The sequence below is a fragment of the Alexandromys fortis genome, unplaced genomic scaffold (assembly GCF_014885135.2).
Source record: "Alexandromys fortis isolate MF-2015 unplaced genomic scaffold, M_Fortis_MF-2015_v1.1 scaffold_126, whole genome shotgun sequence".
Taxonomy (NCBI): Eukaryota; Metazoa; Chordata; class Mammalia; order Rodentia; family Cricetidae; genus Alexandromys; species Alexandromys fortis.
This window is the reverse complement of record NW_026068018.1, coordinates 918821-937582: the sequence shown is the minus strand read 5'-3', so window position 1 is coordinate 937582 and position 18762 is coordinate 918821. Positions and strand designations below refer to the sequence as shown.

At 39.8% G+C, this 18762-nt stretch overlaps 1 protein-coding gene across 1 annotated transcript in view; it reads right to left on the bottom strand.

Moving 5' to 3' along the window:
* Hmcn1 (hemicentin 1) overlaps window positions 1-18762 on the bottom strand; it is a 449244-nt gene that overhangs the window by 255155 nt on the left and 175327 nt on the right. Inside the window, exons 5-7 of the mRNA XM_050162915.1 lie at window positions 10887-11058; window positions 8199-8305; window positions 826-946 (exon numbers count right to left, since the gene is read on the bottom strand). Of these exons, the coding sequence (XP_050018872.1) occupies window positions 826-946; window positions 8199-8305; window positions 10887-11058 (400 nt within the window). The remainder of the gene's footprint in view (window positions 1-825; window positions 947-8198; window positions 8306-10886; window positions 11059-18762) is intronic.

The window sequence follows — 18762 nt, the reverse complement described above, 5'->3', positions numbered from 1 at the left end:
TTATGTGGCTTCTTTGAAAGAATTCACCTTTTTAATCCTTATTAAAACTGGAGCAATAAAGACAAGTTAACAACCATCTGAACAAAATTCTGAAGGTCACAATAGGCCTGAGCTTTGCCATAATGGGTGAATAAAGTAGGTACAAGAACAAGGCTTAAAAATCACTAAGAGTCATCTTTGAACATGAAATAATACATAGAGGCCGGGCGGTGGTGGTTCATGCCTTTAATCCCAGCATTTGGGAGGCAGAGGCAGGAGGACCTCAGTGAGTTCGAGGCCAGCCTGGTCTGCAAAGTAAGTTCCAGGATAGCCAGGACTGTTACACAAAGAAGCCCTGTCTCAAAAAAACAAAAACAAAAACAAACAAAAAATTATAGCACCTTTAATTTTTAGCAATATACGTGCTTCATCTTGACCAAGAAGTTTATAAATTATTAATATTAAAAATTCATTAAGTGCTTTTCTAAATGTAGTTAAGTCTTAGAGGCAACTGGAGGGCTCACCTAACACTCATGTTGCTAGGCCCCCACTTCGCAGTTTTGACTGAGAAGATTATAGCAGGGCCCGGGAGTCTTCATTTTTTTAAAAAACAACAACAACAACAACAACAAAAAACCCTTTGAGCTTGAGCTGCTCTCAGACTCATTCACTGGTCTTAGATCATACTTTGCAAAACATGAAGTGGGCCAAAGAAATAACCACAGTCATGTTAAAGAAAGATGTTGCCCTTGTCAACAGGATTGAATGCTACAGACCTACACAGTCACACCCCAGCTGAGGCACAGCTCTTCCTTACACAGATTTAAGAGCCATGTGCATACTAACCTTGTACGGGTCTGCTGATTGTTTTTTTGAAGTCCAGCGTGGGCTTTCGGGAAAAGCCAGCTCGGAAATCAATGGTGCTGAGACCAGTGATGCGAACAGAGTGTCTTCCACTGCTGGAGGTCTAAAACGTATAAGGACAAGCCTAGTCAACAGCTGGTAACAGCGAACGCCATTGGTGTGGCAAACCACAGAGTGTTTACCACTGACGTGCCCAAGTCATGGCTCTGACTGAGGCACTCTGACTTAACCTAGTTGTGATTCTCCACTCGGAAATGCATAGCTTGCAATTCACGTCTCATGTAGACTGCTCTAAAGTATAACTCAGGAAGTACGGCACACCTGGTAGTCAAAGTCAATTTTCAGCTAGCAGCTAGTAAGTGAAGCTTAGAGTAAATCTAAATGCTCCACGAATTTCTGGACTTCCTTGTTCTCTGTTGTCAAATGGTAGATGTTCAACAGACACCGATGAAATAAGAAACTAAAATTTCCCCAACAAAACACACTCAAGTTCAATTCTAGAAAATGTTCCCTTTTCCTTTTTTATTTTAAATTAAAATATAATTACATAAAAATTTTCCCCTTTCCTTCCCTCCCTCCAACCTCTCCCATTTATCCTCTCCCTGCTCTCTCTCAAATTTGTGGCCTCCTTTTTCTCAATCATTTATATAATAATAACATTATATGAGTTGGGAAGATTGTATTTATATATTTAGAATATATATACTCTCCCATTTCTTTGCCTCTGTGACATCACTGCCAGACTTAAGCACAAGAGCTGACAATTTCCCAGATATTAATCGTCTGGCACCCTCAGCTCTCAGCGTTCTAGCAATGCTCCCTGGGGCTGAAATATAAATGTGAGAAAAGCATGGAGCTCACACACTGGCTACTGGGGGAGAGAGATGGAGAAGTGGGAATGCTTAATATAATGCAATAAACACGGTGGTAGGAATAAACAAAGGAAAGATGAGTTAGCCCGCTCAGCTAAAGGGATGCTGCGGCTGAATACTGGACAAAATAAAGCACTAAAATGATGAGCATGTGCATAAATAACAAATGGTTTGGATTTAGTTCCCAGAGTAAGATACTAATATTGCTTCAGAGGATCTTTCCTGTGCACTCAGTATATCCAATCTCAATGGTTTATTTAATTTTATTGTGATCTTCTAAAGGAAGCATAAAGATGACAACTCTGAGGTGCGAAGTTGGTAAAGAATTTTCCCAAATGCACAAGGTTTGCTAACTGTGGAGACAGAACTCTAATTCAGTGGCCAAATCTGGGCTTCTCACCACAGCATGACACTGTCTTAAGAATTAGTGTTTGCTTCCTGCTTAGTTTCTCTTAAAGGAGACTCACGGATCTCTTACATGAGCACCTACACCTATCCAGATTGTCTGAGCTAAAGCCCAGGACAGGTGAAGCAAGGTCTACGTTTGTTAAAGATGGCTTGATGCAAAAAAATCAGATCAGTGTCCTGCAAATTGTGAATATGTAACCTTTCCTTTAAAAGACAATATGGCAAAATGAAGGAACATGTGGACCGGAGTCTATGGTTATGAATTCAAGTGAGATTACTAGGAATGAAGGAAGACCCTGAAGGGCACTAGAGCAAGAAGAGCCGCATGAAGAGTTCCCAGAAATGATGTAGAAAGGTCTTTATCTGTTGTTTCATGGGTTGATTAATAAAGAAAACTGCTTGGCCTGATAGGTCAGAACATAAGTAGGCGGGGAAAACAGAACAGAATGCTGGGAGGAAGTAAGGCAGAAGCGATGCTGCTCCTCTCCAGGGCAGGCGTGATGGAGCAAGCTGCTGGGTCAGACATGCTGAATCTTTCCCGGTAAGACTGGTGCTACACAGATTATTAGATATGGGTTAAAGCAAGATATGAGAGTTAGCCAGAAGAGGCTAGATATAATGGGCCAGGCAGTGTTTAAATGAATACAGTTTCTGTGTAACTATTTCGGAGCATAAGCTAGCTGGTGGCCAGGAGCCAGGCAGCAGGAACGCAGCCCACAGCTCCTTCTACACAGAATGGTGGGGACTTCCTCCTAGAACTTAAACTCAGATTTTCCTAGCACTCAGAGTGGATTGCAGATGGCTCTACCTGGTTTAAGGGTGATGGTTTGCTAAATACCTGCGTACCTTTAAGGCCCATCCAGGATGCTAACATGGCACATCCATTACAGACAGAACCCTACTCAGTAGACACTGCTCCTTTGAAAGTATCAAAGATCATAGCTAGGAGTTTAGGAAAACAATTTCTAGGTAGTCTTGGGCTGTAGCTTTTGAAGGTTGCTAATGATCCTTTCTGCTAAAAGAGTCAGTAAGTGTTGATAAATTTTTCTGTTAAAAAAAAGAAACTCTATATTTTTGGATTTTCAAAAACATAGGTTGTGTACATATCAATACAGCCTCTTGAGTCCATTTGTAACTATGTTTATAGCTGACCTCCCTCTTAGGGAACTGATCCCTGGAGAAGTCTGAGTCCCCCTCTCTCAACAGCCATTAGTTGCCTCTAGCTTTTCATCTAGGGGTAGGGCCTTGTGAACTGGTGTTGTTATTGTACATGTCTTATGTAGGCAACCATATTATCCTGTAGAAAATGCATTAGTGTGCACTGAAAAATAATATAACTATCTAAACCAAAATATTCCTTCCAGTCCTAGAATCTCAATATAGCCATCTGATATGGAATATTCTCTTCTGTATTTAGGGGATTATCTAGGGACAGCTTATCCAAATTTTCTTAATGAAAACATACCCCAGGGGGATGTGTTAAATTACAAATGATTACACTGATAATCTTAGGCTAATAGAAACATTTTTATTATCTAAATCTATTATTTAATATCGTCATAGGGAGTTTCCCTTAAGTAGAAGGAGACAAAACTTGGCCTGGGGAATTTCAGTGGTAATAGACTTATATTCTATGTAGCTATATATTAACTACAGCTGTTTGAATGGAAAATTCATATTGCTTTTCAGAAATAAGATCCAGGATTTGTAGTTTCCATATAAATGGAAACTTGGGGACATAAAATAGCTTTCTCTCCTGTTTTTAATAAAATGTTGTGTTCTTTTCAGTTACTTCTGTTCAGAATGTTTTACCTACATCAGAGGCAAGTTAAAACATTTGAATCATTCATATGATTAGACAAATAAGTTGACTCATTGTCTGTGAAAAAATGTGCCCCAAATTGCATTGGTCAAGTTGGAGATGAGATGGACAAAAAGAGTATTGAAAGAAAGATCTTGATAGAGGGGACCATTTTGGGGTTAGGGAGAAACCTGGTGCTAGGGAAACTCCCAGGAACCCACAAGGATGACCCCAGCTAAGACTCCTAGCAGTAGTGGAGAGGACATCTGAACTGGCCTTCTCCTGTAATCGGATTGGTGACTACACTAATTGCCATCATAGAGCCTTCATCCAGTAACTGACAGAAGCAGACACAGAGATCCACAGCCAAGCACTGGACTGAGCTCGGGCAGTCCAGTTGAAGAGAGGGAGGAAGGATTGTATGAGCAAAGCAGGGGTCAAGATCATGACTGGGAAACCCACAGAAACAGCTGACCCAAACTTGCAGGGGCTCGCAGATTCTGGGCCAACAGCTCGAGAGTCTGCGTGGCACTGACCTAGGCCCTCTGCATGAGGATGTCAGTTGTATATCTCCATCTGTTTGTGGGTCCCCTAGCAGTGAGATCAGGACATGGCCATGGTGCATGAGCTGACTTTTTGGAACCTATTCTGTGTGCTGGGATTCCTCTCTCAGTCTTGCTGCAGGGGGAGGAGCTTGGTCCTGCCTTAACTTGATATGTCATAATTTTTTTTATGTAATAACCCAATGAGGATCTTATTATTCCAGAGTCAATGTAGATATGCCATGTTTTGTTGACTCCCATGGGAGGCCTGCCCCATTCTGAATGGAGGAGGAATGGTTGGGGGTAGGGGTAGAAGGGAGGTGGGGGAGGGGACAGGAAGAGAAGAGGGAGGGAGCCTTGTGGTTGATATGTAAAATAAATGAAAAAAATTTAATAAGAAAAAATGTGCCCCAAAACTTCACAGTAGAGTTTGCATGATAAAGAACAAAAGAAATGAAAAGGGCACTCCAGTAGCATCTAAAGAATGGGTACATTAAAGTCCCCCATCCCAATTCACGAGCTGTAGACTGACTAAACTGCCACTTTCTTAGATACCATCAGAGTAAACTTTAATTTTTATTCATAAATATTTATGCAGTTTTTATTTGGGTATTGTGGCTTCTCTGGTGATTATACTCTAATTACAATAACTAGAGAGAAAAATCTCTACAGAAATAAATATGATATAAGAGAAAAATTAATCTAAGAGTGGTATAGACAGCCAGAAGTAAAAGATGGTATTTAAGGCCACATTTGACAAGACTTGATGAAAGTGCTGGCATCTGAGTCAAATCTTGGGGGACAGTTACAAGTCAGAATGAAAGGAATGGCATTCTAGGGAGAAGAAACTCCTAGAAGAAAAAAAAGGAAAGAAAAAAGCAGGGTGTTGCAGTGACAGAGGATTAAAGAATCCTAACAGGCAGACCTCTATGAGTTCGAGGTCAGCCCAGTCTACACAGTGAGTGCGAGGGTAGCCAGCGCTATGTAATAAGACCATGTCTTAAAAACAAAACAAAACAAAACAAAAAGCATGAGGCACAGCCAGGTGGGAATAATGGGAGCAGCTTAGAATTAAATAATTAAATTTGACTGGAGGGTCAACATAAATGATACAAGATAACCAGAAGAGTGGTCGAGGCCAAACCACAAGGTCTTCCAACATCTTATGGTCATAAAACATACTGTTTTTCATACTTGGACTAAAGTGTTATTTGAAACATTTCAAAGTCATTATTAATTCGCCTGATAGAGCAGACATTTTCCAGATAGCATAGTGCGAAGGAGATAGCACGCAGGATACACTATCTAATCTCAGTTCTCTTCTTGAGAAAGCACACATGTAGAACGCTTGTCATTCACCAGCTGTCTAAAAGGGAGATCCAATGTCAGTAGTAATATTTATGTCAGTAGATATAAGTCTATTTTTAATCAGGTTGATACATTCTTCTAGCATTTCATATAGGAGAAGAATAATTTTATTGTCTGTAAGTTGCACTTCGAGGCTTATATTTTGCTTAACTGTAAACCAGAAATGGTGTTGAGCAGCAGTGGAGGTTCTTTGGTGAGAATCAGAATAAATTTCGGGCAATTGATAATAGATAACCATGCCTTTTTAGCATTCCCTTAATGATAGGAGATTGAGCATAGACACTTGTCTAAACAAAGGCTTCACTGCCTCGTCATCTTCTTCTCCCTCTCTCTGCTTACAGGCTAACACTTAGAACGCCCCCATTTTAATGATCAATTAAGTGCTCATAATGCACACTGAGCAGATAGTATGAAATGTGGCCAAAAGCCAACACTAAAAATTGACGACTGAATAAATAGACACGTCAAGCACAAGACTAACTGCAGTCAGTCGGATCATTGCTCTAGGCGAGGCATTTACTAGAGGAAAAACCACTGGGAGCGATCCAAATTGTCTGGAACCAAGTTCAAATGCCCCAGAATAAACTCCTAATAAAATGGTATCACTTGCATATATCTCCCAGTCAACAACGGACAGCTTATTGTTATGATTCAGAAAGTGGCAACAGAATACCTGACTGCCAACTTCGGGCACTGCTAGCTTAGGTCATGCTTAAATGAAAACAATTGAGGGATACAGAGACTAGATAGATTCTCATAGCTCTTCCTACTGTGGCAAAAAAAAAAAAAAAAAAAAAAAAAAAAAAAAAAAAAAAAAAAAAAAAAAAAAAAAAAAAAAACCCAACCTGAGACCTTAGTCACAATTTGGGCACGTTGATCAAAACAACGCTATGCTTATTAAAAATACCACAGTAGAAAGACACTTCATTGCTGCCATCAAGGAATTCAACATATACTGCATGCCTACTGTGTGCAAGGAGCTGAGTAACTAGAACAGGTGTGACCATTTATGATCCATTCCTTGGTATATTGCTAGGTCGTATTTACATTGCCTGTGCCTGTGTACCCTCACTTATGAGTGTCTATTCCCCAAATCTGTTCTACCCCTTATGGCATCCCTGCAGGGCATAGAACTCTGAGAATAAAGGAAAGTCTGGCATTTTAAGGGAGTTACCGTACAAACTGTAATTTCTTACGAAGAGAAAATTAATGTACATATTCTTTGAAAATCAGAAATCTGCCTGGCATGGAAAGTCCTCCTTGAATTCCTGTGCTGCTCCACCCAACATGCTTGGACATTCCCAGCACCCTGGAATTTGAATGGTGGTCCTGTGAAGTTCATTTTATTAGGTAGGGAAGTTGAGGTGAAGAAGGAGAAAAACATTGTTGTAGGTAGGCTCACAAGGACGATGGAGGGAAAAGTGTGCGGGAAAACACACCAAGGAGGCGAACTCTGCTAAGCCTGCTCCTATGGTGAGTATTTACAGTGATTTTATGCCTTTCTAGTCTGAAATCTGTTTCTGAGACGTGTTAACGCCTCGGCAGAACAACCTTTTCCTGTTCTCAGGGAAAGCCTTTCACACATAAAAACACAGACACCTGAGCTGGAAGGAGGCCAGAACATAACGAAAAGTCTGAGAAACACGGGCAATCACTCAGTTTGCCCACCCTAGCCAGTTACACACAATAATCCACAACAACAACAACAACAAAAATTCACATCTCTGATTTATAGTATCTCAAATTTTGGCTGTATGTTACTTTCTTGCCTCCATCTTGACTATATATCCCTTCAAATAACTCAAGAAAACAAATGTGTTTTTTTAATTAAAGAAAATAATGACTGTATAGCTAATAAACACTAGCAGCCTTGTAAGAGAAAGTGCACTATTTCTTATATATGAGCCTACTTTCATCTCCGCCCAATCCTGTAGTGTATAGAACTACCACCTTCACGTGAGAGAGGAGGACAGCAAAGAATATCAACGTTCTGGTTGCAAGCAGTCCAGCCTGGGAGTTTTGCTCAGTCCCAGGCAATTCCAACCAGAGCCCACAGCCCTATTGTTCTCCACTGGCTGTACGTCTGCTGATTTTGGAAGCAAGAAATGGATGGTACCATTAGTCCACAGATTTGGTGATAGGAAAACCGCCCAAGTATTTTAATTCTTGTTCCAGAACATCACTGATGTTCATAGCCATCAAAACAACACTACCCAGCTCGTGTGCTCAAGACCTCCCACACATGGACTTTCATTAAAAGTGTTCTTCAGGATTGCAAGAATATATAAATAAGCTATTTTATATACTCCATAAAGCATGCCAACTTAAAAATAAAATAGCAAACAGACTGGGTAGTAACAGTACCTTCACGGTCCACATTCCAGCTTCTGGCTCCTTGACATTCACTACTTTGGCAGAGTTATGGATATTTAACAGCTCATTCAAGCCAAATCCCTTTTTTATCAGCTTCCCTAAAAGACAAAACCAAGGTAGAAAGTGTAATTTTTCTTCCTGGCAAAGAAATCAGGCAATTTCACATAAACAAGCTTCAGATTATCATCAGATTCCAAATAACACAGAGATTTTTTTTACTAAATATGTGCATATATTTTTAACAGATATCTGTGTCCATAGCTCAAAATATTCTTTTATTTGTATTCAAAATAGAATTAATTGTAGGCATCTGGACGTTGCAACTGAAGTAACAGGTCCTCATTTGTTATGTGTCTGCTAGTAAAGTGAGAATAGCAATTGATAAACTGTCATCTATCTCTAAAGCCAGCCCAGAGCACAACTGCCGTGTTACTAAGACTTTGTACGCAGTCACCAGAGACACAGAGATTGCATAGAGGCAGAACCCGAACCAGGATACGGGTCTTTCTGGAGGTCAGTTACTAATGTGAGCACCCTGAGCGAGTCTCTGCACAAAGTGCAAGACCTTAACCAGTTTCCCACCGGTGCAGGGGAAGACTGTCTTTCAAAGGATAACTGAAGAATAGTACAGTAACAAAATACATCTTCGTTCTGCCTCAAATTTACTCCCAATAACTACTAGCTGGGATCTTAGAAGAAAAAGAAATAGAATGGAACGGGGCCCAGGTTTTCACCTCTGGCTTCCCAGTGGTCTATTTACTCGGGTATGTATTTTAAATAATCAAACGATTGGCTATCGTTGTGAGCCCAGAGGATCTTTAAAGCAGTAGGAACATGACGCAATGCGTGCAGCTTTGCGGGGCAGCATGGGAGCTATTACAGTGGGCGGAATGCGGCTTCGCTGCGGCAGGCAAACACACCGCTGAGGCCAGCTCTCCACAAGCCTAGAAAAGGAGGTTTTACTTCTTTGTAAATTTCAGTGTTTTGCTAGTGTGGTTGAGGGACTCTGGGCAATATTTCATACGTGTACAGGGAATATTTCACACTCTTAAAAGAATACTTGCTTCTATGATGCAAATAAAAATGCAGTTTCCTCATTCGCCTTTGTAAATACTCACGAGCAGAGAAAAGGCACACTCTACACACTAAAGCTACTACAGAAAGAAAACCATGAGAACCAGCAGGTACATGTAGTTCAAATGCGAGGGAAGCTGAGCTTCCTTCATTTCCAGGTTTGCTTTCTTAGTGTGACTCTCATTGTTTTCAACCAGCAGTAGAATCAGGAAAATCTCGTCAGAAAATGCAAGTGAGGGAAAAGTAACTTAAAACTTTCATTCACTACTAAGAATAGAATTTCTTTTGGCAGCACTGGAGATTAAGGCGAGAATCTTATACGGATTAGACAAGTGCTCCACCACTGAAATTTAACAGCAGTCTAAATTTTATGAATTTATTTATTTATTTGTGCCTGTGTGTGCAATGTATGTATATGTATGTGTGTGGTGTTTGTATGCATGTGATATGTATGTATGTATGTGGGTGCGGATGTATGAGATGTATAGATGTGTGTGTGGTGTGTATGTGAAATGTATGTGGGGGGTGTTTGTGATGTATGTGATGTGTGTGTGTGTGTGCGCGCGCATGTGATGTATGTGCATGTGTCTGATGTGAACACATGCACACAAATGGAGTTCGAGGCCACTTCAGGTGTGAGCCCCAGCCTTTCCCCTTGATATTTTGATGCAGGGTCTCTTATGTTATTTGCCACCGCTGCCCATGCCCGTCCCCCTGGTTTTCAGGTGCCCTCTCTCTGCCACCCATCCTGCCCTGGGAGTTCCAGGGTCGCAGTCATGGGCTACCATACTGAGCTCATTGTGCAGGTTCTAAGTATTCAAACTCAAGCCCTTGTGCTCTTAGTATTCTGTCTGCATGTGTGCCTGCCCACCAGAAGAGGGCACCAGGTCTCATTACAGATGGTTGTGAGCCACCATGTGGTTGCCGGGAATTGAACTCAGGACCTTTGGAAGAGCAGGCAATGCTCTTAACCGCTGAGCCATCTCTCCAGCCCTTGCGCTCTTACAGCAAGCACATCATCCACTGAGCCATCGCTCTCGCCAATAATTTGACATTCAGGTACTATGTTCTTTAAAATTAAACCTTTCTAGAAAATGACAGTGAAAAGTTATTTTCAGAAATCGGTATTTTAGTGATTCATTCGAAAAATTAGCATAGAATGTTAAATTTTACAGAAAATTACTACAAAACATATACAAATTAAAACATTGACCTGAGGACATATTTCAGAGGTAAGGCACTAAAGAAGCATGTATCAGATCCTGGGCTCAACCTCCAGTCCCGAAATAATGATACTTAGTATATTATTATATAAAGTGTTACATAAATCACTATAATAAAATATTTAAATATTTTTTTCATGTGGCTAATTTAGCTACAATAAATTTCAGGACTGTAACTGTTTTAAATATGAGAAATCTTAACCTGTTAATTCTCATGTTAATTCGGAAACACTCAAGACTAATAACATTGTCTTTTCAGACATCTGCAGTCACTTACAAATGCTTTGAACTTATTTATAAAGCTAGAATTAACTGAGAAAGTGTGCAAAAAGCATCCGTCCCCGTTCTTTGTATTCAAAACTCAGCGTTTGATTCATCTCACCAAAGGGATTGCGGATTTCAATCACCGGAGAAGGACCACTCAGGGATACGGTAACTTCTTTGAGGCTGGGATCAAAGGGGATTTTCCAAGTGTTTACAGCCTGCTGCAAATGATCAGTGGATAAGAGGTGAACCTTGGAGGCCTGCACTGCTTCTTCCACCCACTTCAGCACCTAGGAGAGGAGAAGAAAGGCATGAATGGCGGCCTGAGACAATTGTAAGTGACCCTACCTGGGGCTCAGGACCTGGCTCAGTGAAGGGAGTTCTTCCTGCGCATGCGTGAGGCTTAGCTTAAAAACTTATCTTAACAAAGATGCTCCGGCCTCTACCTCAGTGTGCTGTCCTCCCAAAACAAAACGCTAGTTTAACCTGCATTCCAGTGCCACGATTTCCATCTTGCATTAGTATCGACAGTTAAACTTCAGGGTTAAACACCATGACGAAGCAACCACAGGTGTGTTACGAATATTCCTCTGAATGTGACGAGAAACGAGGATAACCTGTTTTTTAAAAAGGACTGATTTGTTCGGGATTTCATTCATGCTAGGCACAGTTTGAAAACTACACCACTGCAGCGGATTGCCAAGTGGAATTTGGGCAGCCTTACCGTTGTAAACAGTATTAAAGTGGCCTCAGTGGGTCCTACTAGTCTACTTTAGGGAAAACAGTTGTCAACAAGAAAGCCCTTTCTTATGGTAAATGAACAAATGCCCCCGCTAGTGCAGAAGCTAACCAACAACATTTAAAAAGGACAGAAAAATATTTCAGCTTCAAATCCATTCAAGGAGAACATAGAAAAGTAGGCCTTTACGAATATGTTACAAAATTAAACAAAAAAGGTGTGAACATGGCAAACATCAACTTCATAGCATTTTTTTACAACAACAAGCACAACCCCCCAGTAGACAAATGCTGTGGGCTTAGCTGGGTACTGATTAACCAGTTCTAATTCGATCAGTTCTCAGCCCCGGTCACGTTTATCTGCATCACGTCAGTGACTGATGTACCCCTCGATGTCTTAGACCTCCCTGTAATAAGGCACAAGACTAAACAGAACTGACTCCTAAGCAAAAATAAAGCACCGGAAGTTTTTAAAAACATTTCTCATATTTCAGTGCAAGTAGTCATAAACTAATCAAGCATCGATACTAAACACTTTTTATTTCCTATAACATCCTTTTCATTTTCCTTGTTTTTCCCCTAAAAAATATTTTAAAAAAGGAAAGACATATTAGTATAATTAACAATGTGAGACAGTTATGTTCATTCTAAAAAAATGTATGCTGTCTAAAGTTCTCTCCTGGGTACTTTGTATTGGTGGACTTAATTTGATTCAACATTTAGTAAAGCTCTTCTCTGCATTAGTAACTACTGAATTTTTTGATTTTATTAAAAATCATCTATTTTCCAGGTTCTGGCTATTACAAACAATGCTGCTATGAACATAGTTGAGCATATACTTTTGTTGTATGATAGGGCATCTCTTGGGTATATTCCCAAGAGTGGTATTGCTGGGTCCAGGGGTAGGTTGATCCCGAATTTCCTGAGAAACCGCCACACTGCTTTCCAAAGTGGTTGCACAAGTTTGCATTCCCACCAGCAATGGATGAGTGTACCCCTTTCTCCACAACCTCTCCAGCAAAGGCTATCATTGGTGTTTTTGATTTTAGCCATTCTGACAGGTGTAAGATGGTATCTTAAAGTTGTCTTGATTTGCATTTCCCTGATCGCTAAGGAAGTTGAGCATGACCTTAAGTGTCTTTTGGCCATTTGAACTTCTTCTGTTGAGAGATCTCTGTTCAGCTCAGTGCCCCATTTTATAGTTGGGTTTGGATGAAGAAAGTATGGAATATATACATATTAGAGTACTACTCAGCAGTAAAAAACAAGGACTTCTTGAATTTTGCATGCAAATGGATGAAAATAGAAAACACTATCCTGAGTGAGGTAAGCCAGACTCAAAAAGGGGAACATGGAATGTACTCACTCATATTTGGTTTCTAGCCATAAATAAAGGACATTGAGCCTATAATTAGTGATCCTAGAGAAGCTAAATAAGGAGAACCCAAAGAAAAACATATAGGCATCCTCCTGAACCTTCATCAGGCGATGAAAGGAGACAGAGACAGAGACCCACATTGGAGCACCAGACTGAAATCTCAAGGTCCAAATCAGGAGCAGAAGGAGAAAGAGCACAAGCAAGGAACTCAGGACCGCGAGGGGTGCACCCACACACTGAGACAATGGGGATGTTCTATCGGGAACTCACCAAGGCCAGCTGACCTGGGTCTGAAAAAGCATGGGATAAAACCAGACTCACTGAACATAAAGGACAATGAGGATTACAGAGAATGCAAGAACAATGGCACTGGGTTTTGATCCTACTGCACATACTGGCTTTGTGGGAGCCTAGGCAGTTTGGATGCTCACCTAACTAGACCTGGATGGAGGTGGGTGGTCCTTGGACTTCCCACAGGGCAGGGAACCCTGATTGCTCTTTGGGCTGATGAGGGAGAAGGACTTGATTGTGGGAGGGGGAGGGAAATGGAAGGCAGTGGCGGGGAAGAGACAAATTCTTTAATAAATAAACAAACAAAAAAGAAAACCTCCTACAGTTGGCAAGATGCAAAAGTAAAAAATAAATCATCTATTTTTCACACATACTCATTCCACAGCTCCAGAATTAAAAATCACGTATGTTTTTGTGTGTATCTAAAACTAGGTGGTGTGTGATACAAATGTTATAGGTGGTCTGTATACTAATTGTAAAGAGATTGGCTATAACCAATATAGTGATAAAAATTATGTCTTTTGTTTGTTGCAATAATGTCTCAAGATATCCCAGCCTGCATTGAACTCACTATAGAATTAAGACTTGCTATACCTCCTGATCATTCTGTTTCCTCTTGCAAAATGATAGGATTATGAACATGCTGTTTCCACTGCCAGCGTGATGCTTTTCTTAAATAAGAGGATGCAGGAGGAGACAAGGTATGCGTGCTGAAATGCGGAAGCCCCAGCACACTACTCCCACATAGCTGACACTACAATATTCGCTTGCTCTTCTCCCAAATAAATATTCTTTCCTTCCTCTGGTTACGATTCAATAAAAATGCCATAGGCAAATAAAACAATCTATGAAAGACATGTGGTTTCAATAAATAAAGAAAAAAGGCAAGTTCATACTAGGTAGCAGGAAGGGTATGAGCAAATGTACAAAAATACTACAGATAGACTAGCACAGGGGTGACTCCATCTAGGGCAATGTTCAAATACACGATCAGCTGAAGAATCCAAAGCAGCACATGCCAGAGATGCTGCAGATCCATGATCATTGCAATACTGTTTGTTCACTGTAGCTCAAATGAACAGAAAAAAAATGCATACCTAATAGAGTTTTATTCAGGAGTAAAACAACTAAAATTATGCTGTTTTCAAGAAAACAGATGGAACTGGAAGATCATCATGTAATATAAATCAGCCAAATTTAAAGACAAATATCACATGCTTACATATGTGCTAGTTATGTACACTGTATATACACACATGTATGCAAACACACACACTCTCTCTCACACCCACACCCACACTGCATGAAAATGGAAGGTCTAAGCAGTTGATGAATAAAAATAGATGGAAATGAGAAGAAAGGATAATGAAGGAAGGAGTGACAAATACTGATTGTTTTTCCATATGTAGACTCTAGTTTTAAATACACACACATTCATGGGTATATGATAGAAAAGCAGAAAGAAGCCTATAAGGGGCATAAAAAGACAAATAAGAGAGGAAATGGAAGAAATAGGAAGGCCATGAGTGAGAATTTGTGAACCAAGTGCAATTATATATGTGTGTCCATACATATGTGTGTGTTTGTTTATGTATGCATATACACCGCTGAAACAGTTCATTTGTTCACTTAATAAAAGTGTAAAGGAACTGGAAGATCTGTCCCCATTACCATCTGGGCAGCATGGGCAGCAGATAGCCGCTCCTATTCATCTACACCTGAGGCAGGTGGGAGAGCGTCATCCCTGACCCCAACAGCTGCAACACTCAGGAGAGCAGGCCCTGCAACCTCACCTGTGCAGCACAATAGAGCCAACCCTGTTAGCCCAGGTGTGGGAGAGACAGCCCCGAAATTGTGACCATGAGAGAACAGTCACCATTTCCCGTCTGGCAGACCAACCCTACAGCTGCCAAGGCCCAGACCCAGAGCTATGACTTGGCCTGTGTCAACATCAACTCCATCTATGATCTGCTGGAACACATGAAGGAACCTGACCCACAGACCCAACGCTGCAGGATCTCCACAACATAGGGTGGCAGTGGGATGTCCAGGAAGAGTTTTAGTGGGTGCCCGACATCTTCCTGTAGTGGAGAGCAGAGGCCTTCAACCAGACTAATGACTCTTTGCAATAAACACTTGCAAGTAGAGATGCATAAACAAGGGGATATGCAACGTGACTTGTTGGGTTGCACTGCAGCTTCCATTATGAGATTTACAAATTCCTCTCTATTTTTATTTTTTCCATTTTATTTTCCTCCTTTTTTTCTCTTGAATTTAGTTTTGTTTGGGGGTGGGTTTCAGTGGCAGAGAGGAGATGAGAGGAAGAGTGAATGAATGGGATCAAGATCCATGATGTGACAGTCACATAGAAGAAACAAATAAATAAAAAGGATGGACAAAAAAATGTAAAAGAACAGTGACATTGGAAGCCCCTCATAAATATGTGTTCATAAGTTGAGCTAAGACCTTTGGATTTCTTCACAAAGCTCCTCTTGAGGAGTGAAAGTGGCATATTTCAGAGGAAACTTTGTCATGCTATCATAAATGAATTCGAAAGAACATGTGTTCCATAAATCAAATAATATATTTCCTTCATGTTTAACCTCATAAAGCACCTGTATTTTTATATGAAATTATAAATATAACACAAGTTTTCAAAGAAGCAAATGCTGCTATATTAAGAGTCTTTAGCAATCTTTCATAACTGAAGATGAAGGTAGGACTGGGTCTGTTCATAAATCTCCCCACATGACCACAGAAACCAGGCCAATTATAACTAATATTTGACATCTCTAAAACAGATGAGGTAATAATCAGTGTTGACATTTTTATGAAAAGGGCCATAAAGATTTGCTTTGCTCCAGCAAACACAAAGGACTGATTTAGTGTCTTGGAAAGCAATCAATAAATTTAAGCAATAATAAAAACCTACCTAAAATATTCTAAAAGATGGGCAAACCATCAGAACATCTATGCTACAGGAAAGACCAGCATGATCATGCCTGGTTCTCAACTGAAAAGTGGAAAAGGCTTAGGAAACAAGTACCACTAAAAGTCTATCACATCTATCAAGGAGGCAGGAAAAGGAGGAGCGCTGGGGAGATTATAAGTCAGTTTAGCCTCTATAAATATCTTTAAAATATATAACATGACTAGATATAATATATATATATAACATGCATAGCAATTCTTTTTTTAAAATCCTAAAACATAGAACCACCATATGATCTAATGACCATATGGCCTACTCCTAGGTATATAGCTGAAGTAAGTCTAAATAAGCATATCTCAGGGATTCCTGGACATCTATACTCATTGTACCGCTGGTCATCATCAGCATGCTCTATAACAAGCCTATATACCATTTAGAAAATGGATAGATAAAGACAATGTGGTACTTATGCACACTGGAATCTTCTTCAGCTGAAAGAAAATTGTTATTGACAAGGAAATGTTTAGAACTTGAGATCATTATACCAAGTGAAATCATAAATACATATAATCTAGATTTTAAAAGAAAAAGTCTGCAAGACATGGAAGTAAAAGGGGACTATTTGGGTGGGAGGAAGGACCTAATGGGAGGATGAAATGAGAGAGGATAATAGGGGAAATGACAAACAAGTGACATGTATTAATTCTCATATGAAAAATCAGAGTTAAGGGATATTCACATAAGACATTTTATCAGAATCAGTATCATCGAGAAGGGGAGATCAGTGGGAGGAGAGTAGGGATAAGAGATGGTGTTAGCATGGTGAATGAGATAGTGTCAAAATGAAACCCTTTTCTTACACCCTAAGTTTAAGAAATATTTTTAAAGAAGTACAAAACAAAACCAAAAAAATTCACAGCATCTCAAGATTAATGATGAAGTAATCCCATTAAGTAGAAACAGAAGTAAAGTCATTTTTATGCATATCCCCCAGTAGGTTAACAGTTTATCTCTGTATGCTTCCACAAATATATCTATCTTTGGAATACAATGTAGTGAAATTAGACATTACTGGAGACATATCAGAGTCCTACGTATTCTTTGGAAAATGGCGGCCTTTCTAAAGCAGAAGTATTTTCCTAGGGAAAGTATGCTCAGATGCTGTAGAACATAATCGGGTATCAGACACATTTAATATCACTTCCAATTCATCAACGAAACATTTATGGGATTTTCACAAAGACATTATCCTGTATCATATCAATATCTGTTGAGAAAGACATATTGCAGACTCTATCAGGAGCCTCAAACCACTCCATTATCCACCCCTAAGAAAAACCTAATTGAGAACAGATGTGACTCATTTTATGAGCAACTACAGATACTATCAACATGTGAACAAAAATACATCAATGCGAGCTACAGAATGCGCCCTGGAGTTTCTGGCGTCTCAGGTTGCCAGATATAAGGGGGGAGAACCTCACTAATTGTCTGACAATGGCTAACATTCTCATGAGATTGAGAACGATCTACTATAATGACAAAAGAGATAAAACTAGAATAAAGTGATAGCCTTTGGACTGTGCATTGCTATCATCACAATGCTTTCTCAAGCCACTAGGGAACCACTGAGAGCACTTGAAAGGTTTTAATGCAAAAAAAGAAATAGCTAAAAAGTTAGGGTTAGCTATTTCTAATAATTTATATGTACAAAGGACCTTGGAGATGAACCAATGAATCCAGTGCCTTAATTTAATAGATGAGAAAAATCATATCTAAAGTGAGTTCTTGTATTGTTTTCATCTACTCAGACTTATTCTGGCTCAACAGCTACATTGTTATTTAAACTCCTTGTGTTCATGAAGATGCTTTTGCATCTCAGAGAGTTTTACAGCTTAGACAAAGATCGCTACTTCTGCCTAAGTTCAACACATTTATTTAACTCTGGAACAAGGCCCTGCTGTTTGAAAATGACTTGTGTTGCTATGTGTGATGAAATATAAAGCAGGAATGAAAGTGAATTTTTGAGAACATATTGGTGAGCAGAACTTCAATAGCTTTGCTCAAAATGTGTCCTGGTTTGATGTTTGATACTGTGATAGAACAATGACAAGAGGCAGTATATTGGAGGAAAGGATTTATTAGGCTCTACTAGGTCTCAGCTCATCATGGACATGAAGTCAGAATAGGAACTCAAAGTCTGAGACCATAGAGGAATGCTGTTTTCTGGCCAGCTCACTTTAGTCTCATGCTTAGCTTGCTTTCTTAGCCAGCCCAGGATCACTTGCCTAGGGCTGGTGCTGCCCACAGTGGGTTGAACCCTCCTGTATCAATTAATAACCAACACAATCCCCAAAAGATGTGTTCACAGGTCAGTTTGATCTAGGGAATTTTTTTGGAGACACTTGATGAAATACCACTAGTTAGCACCAAGTATATCTGCAGTTATTACATGCAGATACCCCCAAGAGCTTTAACTGATTGTCCCAAAAGGCAATGGGCATAAATTCCATGCACAATTATCTCTATTTTACAGATGAATAAGAGTAAGTTACCCATGTCAAAGTTTGTAAGTCACATAATTAGAAACAAAGTAACACATGCCGTTTGGCCCCAATGGTTCTTTTTTTTTTTTTTTTTTTTTTTTTTTTTTTT